This window comes from Canis aureus, chromosome 5 (genome assembly GCF_053574225.1).
Source record: "Canis aureus isolate CA01 chromosome 5, VMU_Caureus_v.1.0, whole genome shotgun sequence".
Classification (NCBI taxonomy): Eukaryota; Metazoa; Chordata; class Mammalia; order Carnivora; family Canidae; genus Canis; species Canis aureus.
This window is the reverse complement of record NC_135615.1, coordinates 13,234,997-13,255,824: the sequence shown is the minus strand read 5'-3', so window position 1 is coordinate 13,255,824 and position 20,828 is coordinate 13,234,997. Positions and strand designations below refer to the sequence as shown.

Here is a 20,828-nt window from a genome sequence, read left to right as displayed (position 1 = left end):
CCTATTTTCTTTTATCTTCCCTATATGGTTACCTAGTCATGGGTCAGACTCTATCATTTATCTTGCAGCTTCTTAAACTATATTTCTCTCCTCATATTTGTATACATCTCTTTGTTGCATTTGTATATTTTCTCACAAATATCTTCCAATTCATTGAATTTGGTATGCACTTCTGGGTTGTTGTTGTGTTGTTTCCCTGTTTATACCATCTACATTGTTTTCATTTGAAATGGTTATGTTTTCCCTGGTAACTTTTACAAAATCATGCCTGGTCTTTTCTTCCTTGTGCTTATTTTTATATTTGATACATACATTTTTTAATACTAGTTATCACATGATACCAATGTATGAAATCTTTGGGTATTTAATTGAGCCCTTGTTCATTTGATTATTTATGATAGCTCTGAATCATAGAGATATGTTTGTCATTTGCCAGTTAATTTTTCACTGTGAACCTTTTTTTTTTTTTAAAGATTTTATTTAAGCCTGATGTGGGACTCGATCCCAGGTCTCCAGGATCACACCCTGGGCTGAAGGCAGGCACTAAACTGCTGAGCCACCCGGGCTGCCCTTCATGTGAGCCCTTATTTGGATGACCTTAATCTTTGGGAATCCTGACAGGGCCTTACAAAGGTTCCAGGAATTTTTTTCCCTAGCAAATTCTTCCTCTGGGTTTATGCAAAGGTATCAGTTCTAATTCCTTATCTTATGCAGACCTAAATTCTTTTGTTACCTGTCTCAGTTCCACTTTCAAGACTGGGGTTCTGGGTTGCTTTTATCTGTAGTACAGCTTCAGTCTTTCCTCACATTCTTGAATCTTCTTCTTTAGCATTAATTCTGGAATTGTTCTTTTTTTTTTTTTTTTTTTTTTTTAGTTTAGTTTTTTTGTTTTTGCACCTTTGTTTGTTTGTTGTGATCTCACCACCATGAGATCAAGACCCGAACCGATATCAGGATTTGGACACTTAAGTGAGTCACCCAGGTGCCCCTAGAATTGTTCTGAAAATATTATTCAGGATGGTCATTTAGTAATAAACTCTGTTATATTGGCTTTACCTCCTCCCATCTCCCTTTCAATTCTTGGGATTTGTTTACATTTTGCAGCCTCAGGATGCAGTTATATATTATATATTTAAAAGCATTTTATATTCCACTTCCTTCCACATCTAATATTTTTATAGTTGAAAGTTGTCTCATATATTTTTATAAAAAATACAACTCACTGTTTTTTCCAAACTAAATGCAGCATGTGTACATTTTCATAAATATCTTATATCTCCTTTCTGAGGCTGTATGTTTTTAAAATCTGGACACTATCTTATTCTTCATTGTATCCCTCCTATCTTCCTGACCCCTTTTCCAGTGTCTAGCATAAACAGGTGTTCAGTCTTTAAAAGAGAGAGAGAGAGAGAGAAACAGTGTGTCTACTTGAAAATGAATTTGCTCTGTCACTTTTGAATATCTTGCTGTTTGGAATTCTCAGAGATTTTTTAATGCCTCATGAAAATTTTTGGCTATATACCTCAATTAAAATGATATGATCATTTTTTCCCCTGTCTTGGGTCATATCCGAGTTCCATCATTTAATACTTATGGGATCTTGGGCAATTGACTAATGATTTTTAAGACAGAAACAACAGCACATAATGTTTTGGACATAATGAGAAAATGTGTATGTAGTACCTAGCACAGTGTTAGAACATTGGCATCTATAAGGTGTTTTTCCTGTCCTCAAAAAACTGGGCAAAGAAAACCCTCGTTGCTATCAGTATCTATTTATTCCTGTCCTTTTTGGTACATGTAGAGAAAAAGTGATTCAGAAATTATCAATTGAAAATAATTTTATTTTTTGGTAACAAAATATAAATTTGTCTTATAAAATATTATGCCACTGGATTATGCTGATTTACTTTGGGTGATTCCAGTTCATTTCTTGTCTAAATGATGAATTCCACTTGAAACAGTATATGTTAATGTTATTTTTAGTAGGCAGAACCATTAATAAAGGAGTTTCCCAGCTGAAACGAGGCAATAAACAGCAGTGATGGCAACAAAATATGTGTTTTTTTTTCTAAATGGAAAACAGTGAACATATACAATGTTATGGCACCTGAATTCAGAATCAGGATATAAAACTGGAATGTTTTGGGGTTTTTGCATGTCTCTTTATGCTGTTGCTTTTTTCCCCCTCTTCCCCTCTAGTCTTCTTTCTTTTCCTCGTTCTTTATTCCTCTCTCATTTTTCACTCTCTTCTTCCTCTTCCTTCCTTCCTTCCTTCCTTCCTTCCTTCCTTCCTTCCTTCCTTCCTTCCTTCTTTCCTTCCCCCTTCCATAACTGGAGGCCATGTACCTCTCTCTCCCCTTGGGAAATGGAAAAACAACATTAAACACAAGAGTTGTTTATTTTTTATATACTGGTGTTTTAAATTTTCACGTCTTTATTTATATGTGCCTAGTCAAACTCAACATGATTGCAAATCTCTCATTAATTCCATTCAACTAGCAATTAATTCTTGAGCAACTACTATCTGCCAGGAACTGTGCTAGTAGCTGGGGATACAATAGTGGAAAAGATACTGTCCTGCTTTATTCTCACAGACTAGTGGAGTCATCACTGAAGCAAACAGACAATGACCATCCCAGAGCTACAGGTGCTGAGATGGCTGGGGACAGCAGTCTGTGAGAGCATCCAGGAGTGAAACTTAGCTCAGCCTTGGAGAAACAGCCAAGATTTAGAGAAAGTCCCTTAAGCTGAAAAATAAAGACAAAATAGTGTTAATTTTCTCTCTGGTGATTGGAGTGGGGAAGAGATCTCAGATCTGGAGTTAAGAGATGGTATGGTCAGAAAACTGCCAGCACAGTAATTTTGGGAATATTATGGGGGAGAACATGAGGGAAGGCATAGCAATGAATCTGGAAAGGCAAGCTGTGTTTGTAAGTCCTGCCAAGGAATATGACATCTATACTGATTTCAGACGAAAATACGTAGGAAGACATTTGTGCTTTAAAATTATGACTGCAGGATGGGAAATGAGTGTGGGTGGCAGCAACATCTGGTTTGGGGTGTGGCTGAGATGAGAATCGATAGAGTCTTTACCTGAAATACAGAATGCAGACTAGATGGTTGATAGGTAGAGTGGGTGAGACTAGCCCACGAATATTGTATACTCTCTTGGCATCGAATGGGAGAAGGTACAGTTCATTGAAATATAGAACATGGGTAATAGCTGGTTGGGTGGGTAGGAGAAGGGAAGGAGAGTTTAGTTTTGGAGATTTAAGCTGCCTGTCTGTGTGGTGTGTGTACATGTGTGTGTGCTCATAGAAAAGGCTTGTAATAAAGATTTGAGGAAAATATCATATCAGGACTTCAGATACGGATTTAGGACAATGTATAGATTATGCTTAGAATCACAATAGTGAAGAAAAAGCCTAGAAAAAAAATGTATCATCTGAGCAGAAAGATTAACATGGAGCTATAAGGATAATCAACATTTAAGAGACACATAAAGGAGAAAGTAGATTAGGTATTAATATTTATTTATAAAACAAAGGTAAGGAGAAGAAATATTTTTGAAATTGGAGTAAAACACAGAGCAATGAAATGCCAGATTACATGGAGGGCTCAACAATAGGGCAACATGGTGGATTTTCCTCCCAGAATCCTGAATGTCTATACTTTAGACTTTAATGTATATATATTGTGGGTCTTTTTTTCTAGAATATGGGGAAGATCTTACTTTCCCAATATTTTTCTTAAATGTGCAGATGCATGCTTGTCCCTGATCTATGGTCCTGGATGTCTCTACCTTCCCTAATTACTTCCTATAGTCTCATCGGGTGTCTTGTTCCTTGCCATTATATTGCAGAAATAAAAGAGAGTAGTTGAAAAAGAACTTCGATGTGCCTTTAAGAAATCAAATATAAAAGAATATCTTCAATATTCAACTTCGTATAATTTCTATGGTTATGCAGCTTCATAGAATTTTATTATGAATACATCAGCGTGTCCTGAGCTTCAGTATACTGTTCATTCTGAATATGCATTCTGAAATCATGTTTCAGTTGTAGAAGTAGATTAAGATGAATTGACAAGAGGATCAGTGTGCTACAGAAGAAAGAACACTGCTCTCTGCAGTAGGAAATTTGAATTCTAGTTTCTAACACCAAATTAGTGTATTTTCTCATAAATACTCTTAACTTCTTTGGGCCTAAGTTATGTGATTTGTAAAACAGTGGCCTCTAATGTCCCTTCCACTTTTAAAATCCTGTGGTTCTCTGGGCACCTGGGAGGCTCAGTCAGTTAAACATCTGCTTTCAGTTCAGGTCATGATTCCAGAGTCCTGGGATCAAGCCCCAAGTAGGGCTTCCTGCCCAGCAAGGAGTCTGCTTCCCCCTCTACCTCTGTCCCTCCCCCTCTCACCCCATTTGTGCTCTCGCTCTCTTGCTCTCTCTCTCAAATAAATAAATTCTTTGAAAAAGTCCTGTGGTGCAATCTAAGCAAGCAATGTGAAGTTTCCCTTCAATAACTATGGTACACATTTCGTGCTCATAGAGAAATTCTAATAATCGGGCCTGAGATATTTGAATGAATTTTAGTGACCTCAATAATGTTCTAAATTACATGAATGTGATTAAGTTAGTATGGAAAGTAGTACAGAATGTTGCTGTGTTCCTTATAACTTTATTGTGGTCCTTTCCTGGCTCCCTGCTCCATTTATGTGCCTGCCCTTTGTTTCTTAAAATTTTCTTTCAGGAGATAACATGATCATAAAGGCTTAATTTGTTTAAATATGGTATACACGGGGCAATAAATAATCCATGTTTTGCTAGATACAGAAATGGTGCAATTGCTCAAGCTAAATATTTTCTAAAGACACTCCTCTGAAAGAGTGAATGAACTGCTCTGGGAGTCATTTGTTAGGGTTGCAGATAGTTACCAAGAGTCTAGTGGTAAGAGGCAAATCTGGAAAATAAAGAGTAGAGAAAAGAGAAAGAATGTTTCTAATTATGGATTCACCTATTATAATTGCCTGATTTCCCAGAGATATATCAAGTGATGCTCTTCTGCTTGGCCAAAATGTTAGCATTCCCAAGGAATGAAGCTTTTTGTTTCCTTTGGATTTCTTGTGTTTTCTTCTCTACATGGATTCAGCAAGGAACTGAAGCCTTTCAGTTTGGCAATGGGTTGTCCTTGCCTCCTGACAACGTGTGTGATTTCACAGATCAGTGTGAGGACAAGAGTGATGAACAGCAATGTAAGTGTGATTCTTTTCCTTTGTCCAATTTCAGTTCCCTGAACACCTTCAGACCAGGGGCTGATGGGCAGCCCAGGGAGATTCGGCTAGCTACCTGGCCCTCATGGATTTCACTCATATGCCTTTAGCATAAATCAGAAACTAAAATATACTTTGCAATAAAGAGATGTGTTCCCATACCAAAATTACTCTAATTAAACAATATCAAGCTGCTAAGATTCTAAGTAGAGGGAACGTATTTTAAACAGTTTTTACTGATTATAAAGAAGGAAATGATATGCAGTAATGTAGCTTTTAATATATGGAAGCAAAATTCAAAAGCAGCTCATTACTAAAGCTTTAAAATACTTTGATGGAAATGATGAGCTTAAATTTGGATTCAATATGGAGATGTTTGAAATGAATTTTAAGTTGCAGGAGTAGATTTCATTTTTGCTTGTATGACATTACCTCCAAGTGAGTTTTACCAATTGCACACAGAGTACAACACTGGCTTGTTTCCTTTGATTCTGGGGTGCAGGAAACTGCATGTACCAGCTTCAGAGAGTGCAAGACCTCGATTCAGATCCTGCATGAACCATGTACTAATTGTGTGATCTTGAACCTCCATCTCATCACAAGAGGTTGTAAAGTGAAATAAATTGACTCTCAGTGGCAGGAAAATGCTCCGTTGCTTGTTGGTATCATATGTAAAAAGGAAACTGTTCACCACCCCAAGATGTGAGTAAAGACATGTATGTTTCTGTAGTTTCTCTTGCAATCTGACATCCTGAAGGAAAACTGCATTTCTCCATTGGAACAAGTGCTCATAGACAATGTTTTCATGAAATTAAATGGGTTCATTGTTGGTTCATAATAACCTCTGATTCAATTATTTGGATCGACTAATTCTAGTATTTTCAAGCACCTTTGTCAAACAGATTTTCTAGTTTATATTCAGATACTATGTTAATTCATGTTGATAGAATTCTTTATTTTCTTCAGCTAAAATAAGTTTCTATGTATTCAGTCTTGCTATTGTTGGCCTTCTACTTACATATTCAGTTGTTATTACATTAGAACTAGAAGATTAAATCCTGAAAAATTTCTTCTCTGTGGAAGAAAACAAGCTATTGATTTGTCTCCCATAGTTTAGGATGGCGATCATTCTATTAGTAACTGCTAAATACCGAATACAACCGAAGACAGGGATTCATTTATATTTGTCCAATTTGCCCAGAGAGGCTGAATGTGGGTGTGCTGCCCTTTCTCTGACCTGTCTGGGAAAGCCCTTGCTATTTTTTGGTGAGCAGCAAAGAGGAACCACTTGGCTGGTTTGACAAGAAGTGCAAAGTCCCTTCTTTTACTAATCTCTGTGAGGCTTCCTTTAGCATGCTTGCTGTGATAACATGCATGGTCCTGCTTGGGGAAAAGGTTAATGTGGAAGAGGAGAAAGTTGCTGAGTGCAAAAGGTCTCGGCTGCATGACAAATTCTAATAACTTGCGGCCGTGGAGGGAAACGAAGGAACAGATCTGTCGAATAAACAGATTTCATTTTAAATGTTACATTAGGAGATCACCTTTTGGCTTTTTCACTTTTCATTTTCATTTCTGAGAACTATCCGCTTTGGTATTTTATTTAAAATGTGGACCATAACCTGTAGATAAAATTGAGAATCACTTTGAAGTGTGGGTTTTTTCCGTATACCACAAGAGGGGAAAATACTGTGCAGGAATAATGATGGCCAAGCAGTTTTTCTCATAAAAATTTGTGACGTTAAAACTTATGGATGAGTTTTTTTTTTTAAAAGATAACTTTGGAATGATGTTAAAAAATAGTGCCTTTTTGAAAACAAAAATCAACCAGTGCCCCCTTTTAGCATTCAAATGGTGTGACCTTTAAAGAAATAGATTACTATGTTGACTTTTTGTAATGAAATTGGCCTCATTGAAGTTGAATTTCAGATGCTACTGATTCTATTAATAGATTTTTGAGAGTTTTCCTATTTTACATGATGGTCCTCTTTTTCAGAATACTTGAAACTTTGTTTTAAATTGGAATTTAAAATAAATTGGAATTTATTTTAAAGATATGAGGCTTAGAAAGACTGAATCTTTACAGTGAAGTAAATTCTATTTATACATGATATTGAATATTTAATATGTAGTGATTAAGAAAAATAATTTTCAGGTCTAACAACTGTTTGGTTCCAGTGTTGACAAGAATCCCTCTTCATTATAATTTATTGATGTCCTGAGCCAGGGAAATAAATCATGGTTCCAAACATTGCATTGTCTGCTTCCATGCTGATCTTTGATTGCCTATTCTCCCTTATTGCCTAGTCTCCCTTATTCTCTTTGATTTATATTTGTTTATTTAAAGATCTGAGCCATTATATCAAGTACAGAGAGAGTCTAGCTTCTCTCCTAGCAATTTCTCAAAATTATTTGGTATACAAAGGCTTTACCTTGTTGCATTTTTGCTTATAAATACAGTAGTCTTGCTTATATTGCTACCATTCAGATCCAAGTAAACCAGAAGAGTATAAACTACTGTTGAGATATATCCCATGAAATGGATCCTCACCTGTTGAGATGCTGCCAGAAAATATTTTTAGATAATTGCTTTTGCATACCTGAAGTCAGTAGTCAAATTAACTGTTACATACATTCACTTTTAGAGCTAACTCATGACTCAAAAGAAAAAAAAATGTATTCAGTTAATCTGACATTTTTCTCTCCTACCTACTTGCCACAACTAGGAACTTTCCATTTGGTCTAGTATTTTTATAAGGAGATAGGAATCTATTTTTGTACTTTGATTTGATGGAATATGTCATAAGATTTTGAGATTTTACCTTATTTCTTTTACAAACTTTTTGGATTTAGGGACAATAATTTTTTTCAAAAGGTAGTTACTTCATATAAATCTAAATTTATATGAGAAATATGTAAAAAAATTACCTTAGGGGTGCATTCTCAAAATCTGAGAGGTGATAGTGTTTAATTAGGTGATGCTAAGTACAAATGTTATTTCTTCAAAGGATGACATGTCAACTACTTTAAAAAAGTAATTGGTTCATTGAATTATTTGAAAGTAAAGAATTAATAAAGTAAAATGTGAGATTTCATTCACAATGCTTATCTTATTACTATATTGTATGTATGCAAAATGTTTGTTGCATATTTTCATGAAACAGCCAAAAATCCTAAGCAAAATGTCTTAGTTTGGGCTACTCTAATAAATACCATATACTGTGTGGCCGAAGCAAAAAGAACACTTAATTCTCATGGTTCTGGAGGCTGAGAAGTCTAGGATCAAAGTACTGGAAGATTTGGTGTCTGATGAGGACTCCTCTGGTTTGCATAGAGCTGTTTCTTCTTTTTGTTTTTAAAAGAATTATTTACTTATTTGAGTGAGAGAGTGCACATGTACAGAGTAGGGGAGGGACAGAAGGAGAGGGAAAGAGAGTCTCCACAATAAGCAAGGAGCAGGACATGGGGCTCAATATTAAGACCTGGAGATCATGACCTGAGCAGAATCCAAGAGTCTGACACTCAACAACCCAGGTGCTGCTGCAGATAGCTGTTTTTTCACTGTGGCTTCACATGGTGGGGAGAGAGATAGCTTTGGTTTCTCCTCCTCTTCTATAAAAGCATTAATTTCATTATCCACCTCTAAATACGTTAACCCGGGGATTAGGATTCAACATAGGAATTTTGAAGGGATACAGATATTCAGTCCATAGCACAATAAAACCTAAGAAATATAATAAATGTATAGAGCTTAGCTGAAGAAAATTATACAAAATTACTGATGTATGGAAGAAAGACTCATGACAAGACTATTTTCTTAACAGAGTGTTTCAGTAGTGTAAATATATACATTTTCACAGTCATGAAATCAATCTAGTTAAATTCTAAAACAGGATATCACCATGATAAATTTTGGAATCTGATTAAAGTGACTTACAAGTTTATCCAGAAAAATGAGTGAGAACAGCTAGAAAGAGGGAGAATCAAATGATTAATAATGGGGAATAACTTTTATTAGTAGGTTTATAATAGGTATCATGTAAACTATTCCAACATGTGAAAGTTCAAAATAAGAAAAGAATCTGATTGCTAGAAATATTAAGATTTCTATATATAAGGAATATTAAGAAATATAATATCTATCATATATTAAAAAATAATAGTGGCATTCCAAGTCAGTTTATAGCACTCCCTATAAGCCGAGCACTGCTAAGAAATTTCCATAGAGTATCTCATTTAATCTTCACCAAACATCAAAATAGTAAGAACTATTATTGTTCCCAATTTACAGCTTGGAAAAAAGAAGCTCAGATTAAGTAAACTAAAATGCCAAGGGATACAGAGTTATTCAGTGGAGAAACTGGAATTCACAACCAGTTTTGTCTGATTCTGGAACCCTTAATTATCTTTTTAAGATTTTATTTATTTATTTGAGAGGGACAGAGAAAGAGAGAGAGAAAGAGGGAGAATGCACAAGTGACCGGGGTGCAGAGAAGCAGATTCCCCACGAGCTGGGAGCCCAAGGTGACGCTCCTTCCCAGGACACTGAGATCATGACCTGAGCCAAAGGCAGACACTTACCAACTGAGCCACCCAGACGCCCCCCTGGAATCCTTAATTCCAACCACCATACAACACTGACTATGTTTTCATTTGTTACAAATGAAAATTAGGCAATTTTATGGAACAAATTTCTTATTTATTCCACACATCAAAGTTTCCAAAAGGTAACGTGTTAAACATAGAAAATAAAACCGTAGTCTTTATTATTCTTTACAGTAAGTTTTAAAGTCAGAAAAAGTTTCTCTTTGCTTTGAGGTGTAATAAATCTTCAAAATATATTTGTTGAAATTGGTATGGAATAAATATTTGAATGAGGAAAGGCCTTTTTATGCATTACATGTAAGAAGAAAGTACAAAAATCAGAAAATTAGAATATATAAAATAACAGTTTTAATGTATCAAGAGCATTGTAAATAAAATGAAAGAGGAACAATGTTTTCAATGTATTTGACAAATAGTTTTCTTCCAAGTAAATATATCAAATAAAAGATGCATTATCTCACAGAAATATGGGTAAAATTCCTGAAAAAGCAATTCACAAAACTTACAGAAAGGGAAACAACCACATATGAAGTGATCAACTTCACTGCCAATCATGTGCACAGTTGAAAATCAAAAGCTTCCAATATTTTAAAAATTAAATACACATAAATTACTTAAAATAATGTCCATGGTTGTGAAGGGTATGAAAAAATGAGCATTTTTATATACTGTAGGCAAGGGTGTTAATAAAATCTTACATTTTTGATAATATCTTTGAAATATGAATAAAGATTTTAAAAGTGTTCATGCCCTTTGGCTAGTAATTTCATTTTTAGGAATTTATTCTAGGAAAAAATTTAGAAAGAGTTCATGTCAAAAGTCTCATCACAGCACTATTTAAGATGGTGGAGATTTGAAATAACGTAATTTTGTAATATTAGGTCAATGCTTAAATAAGTTATGATACATCTTTACCATGGACATTTGTGTAGCCATCTGTCAATTTTTGGTGCTATTCAAAAATGGGGAAAAGCTCATGATATATTGTCAAAAGAAAAGTTATGATTACTGATCAATGCATACTCTTAAAAATAGTGTGGCAATTGCATAAAATACTAGGTAGAAAAATGTCTAGGTGTTAGACTTAAAAGTGACTTTTCTTTTTTTGTACATATTTATATTGCAACTTTTCCAAAATAGGATTTGTTGCTTTTAAAAATCAGAATAAAATGGCATTTTAAAATTAATAAAATGCTTTCTATTAACTGCTCTATTCTGTTTATTATAGAAATGAAAGCAAAAAAAAAAAAAAAGAAAGAAAGAAATGAAAGCAAAGTCATATTAGACCTGTAGGCCACATTGATGCAAGCAGAATTCCTTCTTTCTATTTTGCCTTTTAATCCTTTCTCAAAACTCAGCTGTGATATATGATTGACAGTGAAGTGATCACTTCAACATATGTGTTTTTTTTTCTTTCTGTGTTTTGTGAATTGCCTTTTCAGGAATTTTATCCATATTTCTATGAGATAACTTCTATGAGATAATAAATCTTTTATTTAATATATTTACCTGGAAGAAAACTATTTGTCAAATATATTGAAAGCATTGTTCCTCTTTCTTTTTATGTACAATGCTTTGTTATACTCAATCTGTTATTTTATATATTCTAAATTTCTGATTTTTGTATTTGCTTCTGCCTGGATATCACAGGCATAATTGCAAGTTCAGAACTCTACTGTGGGCTCCACTGGAGGTTGCAAACAGTGAGAATTTTTCCTCCAGTTGGGTGATGAGCATTCAGGAGGACACGTGATGTGATGAGTACTGGGTGTTATACACAACTGATGAATTATTGAACTCTACCTATGAAACTAATGATGTATGTTGGCTAATTGAATATAAATAAATAAATAAATAAATAAATAAATAAATAAATAAATAATAGAAAAGGAGTGTAAAATACAGCCTTCTAGTTATGGAATGATAGGTCATGGGGATAAAAGGGACAGCATAGGGAATATAATCAATGATATTGTAACAGCATCATACGGTGACAGATGGTAGATACACTTGTGAGCAAAGCATAATGTATGTGTTGAATCATTGTGTTGTACACCTGAAACAAATGTAACATTGGCTGTCAACTATACTCAAATAAGGAAAGGTTTAACCAGAAAAAAAGAGAATTATCTTAATTGGGTCTAAATCCCTATTTAATGGGGTCTAACGTGTCTAATCCGCAGAGGAATCCCCATTTTGAGGGAGTTGGATAAAATATACTGATGTGGTTTCAGAAAGGAACAGATCCTCATTCCAGAATTCTAGTCCTTAAAATGACCCAAGAGTGTTTTAGGTTCTAGATTCATAAGACCTGTACAAAAATACCTAAAATCTTCAAAGGTTCCAGTCTGCCTACAGGGGTGTTATCCTTCCAGAGCTGCCAACAGTTTCATTAATATTTTGAAGGAGGTCATAGAAAAGCAAAATATTAACTTCATGAGGACAGGAAATTTACCTTATTCACTCCCTTTCCTAGAAGACTGGTACATAGAGTCAATAAGTGTTAGATAGACTGAGTAATTACTGGTTTGCTAACTGGCTGGATTTGTCAGCTGCACTATTTTCCTTCATTGTGGAATTCAATACAACTACTCAGTCTTGCAATGTAGTCTGCTCTTGTTTTGCTGCTCAAGTGTGCAAATTGACATCATCCAAGGAGGACATTAAGTTTATGAGTTCCCTTAAAAAATGTCAGGCACCTAAAAAAAAAAAAAAAAAAAAAAAGTCAGACACCTGTTGACATCAAATGGCAAACTGTTTCTTCCACAAGCAAAGTATCTTCTGAAGCCCAAATATATACATAGCTAGAATTTCTGCAATTCTTGTTACCCCACATGCCTTTTCTGTTTGTCAATAAACATCATTTCTAGGGGAGCAGGTTGACACTAAAGGCTCGGAAAGGAATCTTAAGAGAAGGGTTGCATTCTGTTGTCAAATTACCAGATTTATGAAAGCAAGAACCTTGAATCACAGCTTTTAAATAAGTTTCCATGAAAAAAATGGGAATAATATAATACAATGTTATTTATTACCCAGAAATAATTGTGACTTTACAGTGAATAAGTCTTCAAATGCTTGACTAGATTTAGAAGAAAAATTTTACTTATTTTGAAAGAAATTGAAAATCTGTTTAGGGAAAAACATATTACAAGAGTTTTTCTTTTTTTTCCCAAATTAGTTTATGTGATGCAGAGTTTCTTCATGCAAAATGATATAACTTTCTATTAGAGTCCTTGTATTCACCATTATAGAAACTACTGAAAAGCCATAAGGTACTTTGGCTAAGCTGCTCCTCTGGAATGGAAAATTATATGTAAATAGCTATGCAACATTTATAATACTCGAGTGAATACTGCTGCAGACTGGAGTTAATGCCATGCCTTGTCAATATTTCTTCAGAAATCACCAGACACAAACACGCCTTTGAACTTCTTTGAAGGTTATTAATCCTAAAACAATGTTAAAATTAAAATATGGTTTCACAATCCTTTTTCTTATTGTCTTAGATACCATCAATGACTCAGCTCACAATCTCAATGTCAAAGACAGTCTCAATGATTTGAGAATAAAGGTGACTATAAGATAAGAATCCATCCAAAAATAATATTGGATAATTCTGGTGTGAGCCATGAGAGTGCTAATTCCATTTGCTATCACATAACTTTGTGAGTTAGGGTTTTTCCTGTTTTTGTCTCAATGAAAATGTTAAAATTAATTCAGTGTGAAAAATAAATATTTCCTTGTAAAGATTAATTAATATTTTTAATTTTCCAGGCCAAATAATAGCAATCTTTCCTTGAAATTTACTTTTGAGTGTAATTAAATTTTACTTTTATTTAATTGGAATATTTTAGATTCATCTCATTCTTTGTAGGAACTGGCCATTAATTTTTACATTAAATGAGAGTGAGAGACAATTTTTTGTGAAAATGTTTTTATCTACATGAAGGAAATAATTTTCTAAATAGAAAAATGAATGGTATGTAAAATACTGTGGTAATGTAATACACAGATTTTCTCAAAATTGGAAGGAACTAAAATCACTTAAGAAACTTGGAATAGAACAAAATTAGTGCAATAAAGGCTATATACGAAAAACCCATAGCTAATATCATACTCAATGGGGAAAGATTGAAAGCTTTTTCTCTAAGACCTGGAACAAGACAAAGATGCCATCTTTCATCTCTTCTATCAACATAGTACTGGAAGTCCCAGCCAGAGCATTTAGACAAGAAAAGTATCCAGATTGGAAATAAATAAGTGAAATCATCTGTTCACAGAAAATGTGATCTTAATGTAGATAACTCTAAAGATTCTTTTTTTTTTTTAACTCTAAAGATTCTTTAAAACAAAAACAAACTTGTTGGAACAAATAAACAAATTCAGCAAAGTTGCAAGATACAAAATCAATACCCCAAAATCAGTTGCGTTTCTGTACACTAATGAACAATATGGAAAGGAAATTAAAAAACCATTCCATTTACAGAAGCATCAAACAGAATGAAATATTTAGGAATCACCTCAACAGATACAGAAAAATCACTTGACAAAATTCAACATCCATTTATGATAAAAAACAAAATGGTTATAGAAGGAATGTACAGCAACATAATAAAGGCCATATATGACAAACTTCCAGCTAACATCATACTCAATGGGGAAAAACTGAAAACTTTCCCTCTAATATCAGGAAAGATTTTCCTATAAGATAAGGATTCCCACTCTTGCTACTTCTATTCAAAATAGTGCTGGAAGTACTGGCCACAGCATCTAGACAAGAAAAAGAAATAAAAGATATCTAAATCGGAAAGGAAGAACTAAGACCGTCACTATTTTCAGATGACATGATACTGTATATAGAAAATCCTAAAGATTCCACACACACACACACACACACACACACATTAGAACTACAAAATGAATTCAGTAAAGTTGAAGGATACGAAATTAATATACAGAAATCTGTTGTGTTTCTACAAATAACAAACTATTAGAAAGAGAAATGAAGAAAACAGTCCAGTTTACAATTGCATCAAAAAGAATAAAATACCTAGGAATAATTTCAACAAAGGTGGTAGAAGACCTGCTCTGAAAGTATAGAATAAAACATTGATGAAATTGAAGGTGATACAAATGAATAGAAAGACATATTATGTTCATGGATTAGAAAAATAAATATTATTAAATGTCCATAGTACCCAAAGCAATTTACAGATTCAGTGCAATTCCTATCAAAATACCAATGGCATTTTCCACAGAACTAGAACATATAAAGCTAAAATTTGTGTGGAACCACAGAAAAACTCAAACATCCAAAGCAATCTTGAGAAAGAACAAAGCTAGAGATATCATATTCCAGATTTAAAGCTATACTACAAAGCTTTTATATCAAAACATGGTGCTGCAGACACAAAAACAAACATATAAATCAATGGGACAAAATAGAAGGTCCAGAAATAAATGAATACTTATATAGTCAATTAGTATATGACAAAGAAAGCATACACCATGAGGAAAAGACAGTTTCTTTAATAGATGGTGTTGGGAAAATTGGATTGCTACATGTAAAAGAATGAAAATGGAACACTTTTATATATAACATATACAAAAATGAACTAAAAATGGATTAAAGACTTAAGTGTAAGACCTAAAACCAGAAAACTCCTGGAAGAAAACATAGGCAGTAAGCTCTTTGACAGGTCTTATAAATATTTTTTTGTATCTGTTTCCTTAGGCAAAAACAGCAAAAGCAAAAATAAACAAATGGGACTACATCAAATGAAAAAGCTTTTCCACAGTGAAGGAAAGCATTAGCATAATGAAAGAACAACTAACGGAATGGGAGAAGATATTCACAAATAATATATCTGATAGGGGTTAACATTTAATACATATGAAAAACGCATACAGTGTAATATCAAAAAACATACATTCTAATTAAGAACATTTTTCCAAAGAAGACATACATTTGGCCGATGGGTACGTTAAAAGATGCTCACCATCACTAATCAGGGAAATGCAAATCAAAACAACAATGAAATACCATCTCACACCTGTCAGAATGGATATTATCAAAAGATAATAAGTAACAAATGGTGAGAATGTGTGGAAAACGGAGTCCTTCTACACTGTTGGTGGGAATGTAAATTGGCACAGTTACCGTGGAAAACAGTATGGAAGTCTCTCAAAAAGCTAAAAATAGAACTATCATATGATCCCCAAATTCCACTTCTAGGTGGTTATCTAAAGAAAATGAAAACACTAATTTAAAAAGATATATGCACCCCTATGTTCATCACAGCATGATTTACAATAGCCAAGATATGGAAGCCACCCATATCCACTAATAGATGAATGATAAAAAGATGTGGTATGTATATACAATGAAATATTACTGAGCCATAAAAAAGAACGAAATCTTGTCATTTATAAAATGGATAAATGTAAAGGGTATTATGCTAAGTGAAATAAGTCAGACAGAGAAAGACAAATACCATATGGTTTTACTTACATGTGGATTCTAAAAAGCAAAATGAGTGAATAAACAAAACAAAACAAAACAGAAACAGACTTGTAGATGATAAACTGTTAGCTGCCAGAGGGTAGAGGAATGGGGAAATGGATGAAATGTTTGAAGGGAATTAAGAGGTACAGTCTTGGGAAGTGGGTGAGGGGATGGGGTAATTGAGGGATGGGCAGTAAGGAGGGCACTAGATATAATGAGCCCTGGGTATTATATGCAATTGATGAATCGCTAAACTCTACTGAAACTAATAATACACTATATGTTAACTAACTTGAATTTAAATTAAAAAAGAGGTATAGTATTCCAGTTATAAAATATAAAATAAATAAGACATGATATAATATACAACATAGGGAATATAGTCAATAATGTAAAATTTCGTATGATGACAGATGACAACTAGGCTTATTGTGGTGATCATTTCGTAATGTGTTTAAATATTAAATCACTAAGTTGTACACCTGAAACTAACATAATATTTTATGTAAATGATACTTCAATAAAAAGTACTTACTTCTGCCTCTAAAAAATAAAGCATAACCAAGGAGACAACCTATATACCTAGAAAAGTAAACATTGTTGCTGAAAGAAATTAAAGAAGACACAAATAAGTGGAGAGACATCTCATGTTCATGGATAGGAAGATTCAATATTGTTTAGATGTCAATATTACCAAAAGTCATGTACAGAGTCAATATAACCCCTATCAAAATCCCAAGAATATATTTTTTTAAATTTTTATTTATTTATGATAGTCACAGAGAGAGAGAGAGAGAGAGAGGCAGAGACATAGGCGGAGGGAGAAGCAGGCTCCATGCACCAGGAGCCCGACGTGGGATTCGATCCCGGGTCTCCAGGATCGCGCCCTGGGCCAAAGGCAGGCACCAAACCGCTGCGCCACCCAGGGATCCCCTCTGCAGGAATAGTACAATCCATTCCAGAAAGCATATGGAATCTCAAAGGATGCCAAATAACCAAAACAACCTTGAAAAATAACCAAGCTATTTCCTGATTTCAAAACTTATTACAAAGCTATGGTAATTGAAAGAGTGTGGCATTGGCATAAAGACAGACATGGGCCAATAGAACAGAACAGAGAGCCAAGAAGTAAGTTTTTATATGTGGGCAAATAATTTTTGATGAGGGTGTCAGGACCATTCAGTGGAGAAAGAACAGCCTTTTCAACAAATGGTGTTGTAAAAACTGTATATCTACATGCAAAAAGATTAAAGTTGGATCCTTGCCTTCTACCATATACAAAATTAACTCACATACAAAATTAACTCAGTGGATTGAAAACCTAAATGTAAGGAAACTATAAAACTCTTAGGAAAAAAAACACAGAGGAAAAGCTTCATAATACTGGATTTGGCAGTAATTTCTTAGATGACATGAAAACCATAGATATCAAAAGAAAAACTAAATAAATTAGAGTTCATCAAAATGAAAAACTTTTGTGTATCAAAGGACAAAAAGGACTATAAAGATGAAAAGGCAACCCATTGAATAAGAGAAATTATTTGCAAATCATATATCTGATATGAGATTGATAATGCACAATATATAAAGATCTCTCTCAATTCAACAAAAACAACAAACAACCAGATTTAAAAATGGGCAAGGGACTTGAAAAGATATTTTTCCAAAGACAATATACAAATATGCCTAGGCACATGAAAAGATGTTCAATATCACTGATCATTAAGGAAAAGCAAATCAAAACCAAAATGAGATACCACCTCATATCCATTAGAATGGCTATTATAAGCAAACAAAACCCAACAAATATCAGGTGTTGGCAAAGATGTTGAAATATTGGAACACTTGTGCACTATGGTGGGAATGTAAATTATTTTTAGCTTTTCTGTGAAATATCATGGCAACTTTTCAAATAATTAAAAATAGAATTATCACATGACACAACAATTCTACTTCTGGAGATATATCCAAAAGAAATGAGAGCAGGGAGTCTAATAGATATTTGTACTCCAGTGTTAGTAGCAGCATTATTCCCAATAGTCAAAAGGTGAAAGCAACCCAAATACCCATTCAGAAGGTGAATTGGATAAACAAAATGTGGTATATATGTAAAAAGGAATATTATTCAGTTTCAAAGAGGAAACAAATTCTGACATATGCTATAACATGGATGAAACTTGAGGACATAATACTAAGTGAAATAAGCAAGTCACAAAAGGACAAATACTGTATGATTCCACTTACATGAGGTATATAGAGTAGTCAAATCCATAGTGACAGAAAAGAAGGATGGGTGCCAGTAAAATGATGGACTGGGGGAGGAGAGAATGGGTTGTCAGTGTTTAATGTATATGGAATTTCAGTTGGAAAAAACGAAAAGCTCAGGGGTTGGATGGTGGTGATGGTTGCATAACAATGTGAATGTATTTAATACCACAGAGCAGTCCTAAGAATGGTTAAAAGGTAAATTTTATGTCATGTATATTTTGCCACAACTTTTCAGAAAGAGCAGGACTCATTGTTAAGACTACAATTGGACCTCATAGATTTTTTAAGAGGAAAAGAGACATGCATTAGTAATATAGGCCCAGGCAAAAGTGTGAGATATGTGGTTTGCATTTAATATCTTTGCCTCTCCCTTTCTAGATTTTTCCTAATTCTTCTATTTTTTTCTGTCTTCTAAGATCTACCCCTACCATCCTTAATTCTGAGTTCTGCACCATTACCATTACTTAAATTTTATTCTATTCTTACTCATTTTTTCAGAAGTATGCCCTAAATTAACTGTCACTTGGGGATATAATATAATATTTTTCTGCCCGTGAAGGTGTTAATGATTGAATCTAAGAGAAACTCTTCAGTGAATTTTAAATGAGAGAGTCTGGCACTGGGGATAATTTGGCCTTCCAAACAACCTCAGATCACAACATGGAGACACCCTCCCTCTTTGACTATAGTCGCCCCACCTTTAGGATCACAAAATTGAAAAAATGAGTTCCACGTATTCAAAAAGCCCAGGAACATGGATTCTACTGATAAGTTCCTGCACACCATTCCTCATTGTTCCATATCCTATCGAATTGTGGCCTTACTCAACACAATTTAGTGATGGCTGTGGTAGCAGAAATCTCTATGCAGGCAGATTTTAGCATAGCAAATGGTTTCAGATTTGAATGTAGATGTGTGGCATATGGAATTAAAAGGCAAATCAGCTCCAGGGCAAGAAACATTGTTCAAATGGTTTAAAATATGCATTTCTCTGTTGGGGGAGAATAAATAGAAACTTTTTCGATGCAGTTATTGAATAATCTAGCGGTTATTAGAAGTTTGTGGTTTTTATAAGAAACACTTGAAAATGTATGCTCATTAGATTCATTTTATAACAAAAAGAACCCCTGTTGAGATTATTCAGAAAGAAAAAAAAGCATTCTGTTTAGCTATTTTTCTAGTTTTAACACTTCCAGAAATCATTATGATTATCTTTCTGTATTAAAAAGAACAAAATATCATGAACAGACATCAACTAATTGTAATGCAAAGTAATTTCTTGGTATTTAAAAAGTGTTTCACACTTATGTGAGGATGTATGTACATTTCATATACATAATTGCTGAAGTATGGTGATAAAAAATTTAGAGTATTTTAGAATCACAAATAGATTGTAAAAATTGCTAGGAACTATAGGAAACTTGAAGATATATTTATGCAGATACATATGCATAACTAATATACTATGCTAATTCAATTAGCATAGCTAATTGAATGACACGCACACATATATACAAATAATTATATAATTTAGTTCATTTTTTTGTTCAACCAGATTCTCCAGATCACGAGAGGTCCATGAGGTAATAATTGGGATATTCCAGCTATCCTAAATATTTCAAAGGCCTTATAGCAATTGTAAATTTAGCCATGGTATGATTTACAGACTAATCAAATTTCTTAGCTTTTGGATAGAATGACATCAATTCTGTCTGGAAATACCGGTTCCCTCAAGCTGACTAGAAATTCTGATAGACCTCTAACTCTAGGTTTTTAATCAAAATAGGACAGTGGACTAATACTTAGGCCTCAGAACAGAGCTTTAAGAACTCATGTTCTGAAGTCAGAAAGACTAGGGTTCTAATCTTAGCCCCAGCACTCACTAGCTGTCCTATGTTGGGCAGTTACTTTATGTCCATAACACATCGTCTAAGTTCCCTCACTTTTTAAAAAGATTTTAATTAATTAATTAGTTAATTAATTTGAGAGTGCACATGTGTGGGGGGAGGGCAGAGGGAGAGGCAGACTCCCTGCTGAGCAAGGAGCCCTACCTGGGGCTCTATCTCAGGACCCTGGGATCATGACCTGAGTCCAGTGCAGATGCTTAACTGACTGAGCCACCCAGATGCCCCAGATTCCTCACATTTTTTAAATAAAGACTTTATTTATTTATTCATGAGA

At 34.0% G+C, this 20,828-nt stretch overlaps 1 protein-coding gene across 1 annotated transcript in view; it reads left to right on the top strand.

The window, feature by feature from the left end:
• Nucleotides 1-4,935: 4,935 nt before the first annotated feature.
• MALRD1 (MAM and LDL receptor class A domain containing 1) overlaps nt 4,936-20,828 on the top strand; it is a 759,283-nt gene continuing 743,390 nt past the window's right edge. Inside the window, 1 exon segment of the mRNA XM_077896425.1 lies at nt 4,936-5,254. Within this exon segment, the coding sequence (XP_077752551.1) occupies nt 5,056-5,254 (199 nt within the window). The 5' untranslated portion in view covers nt 4,936-5,055.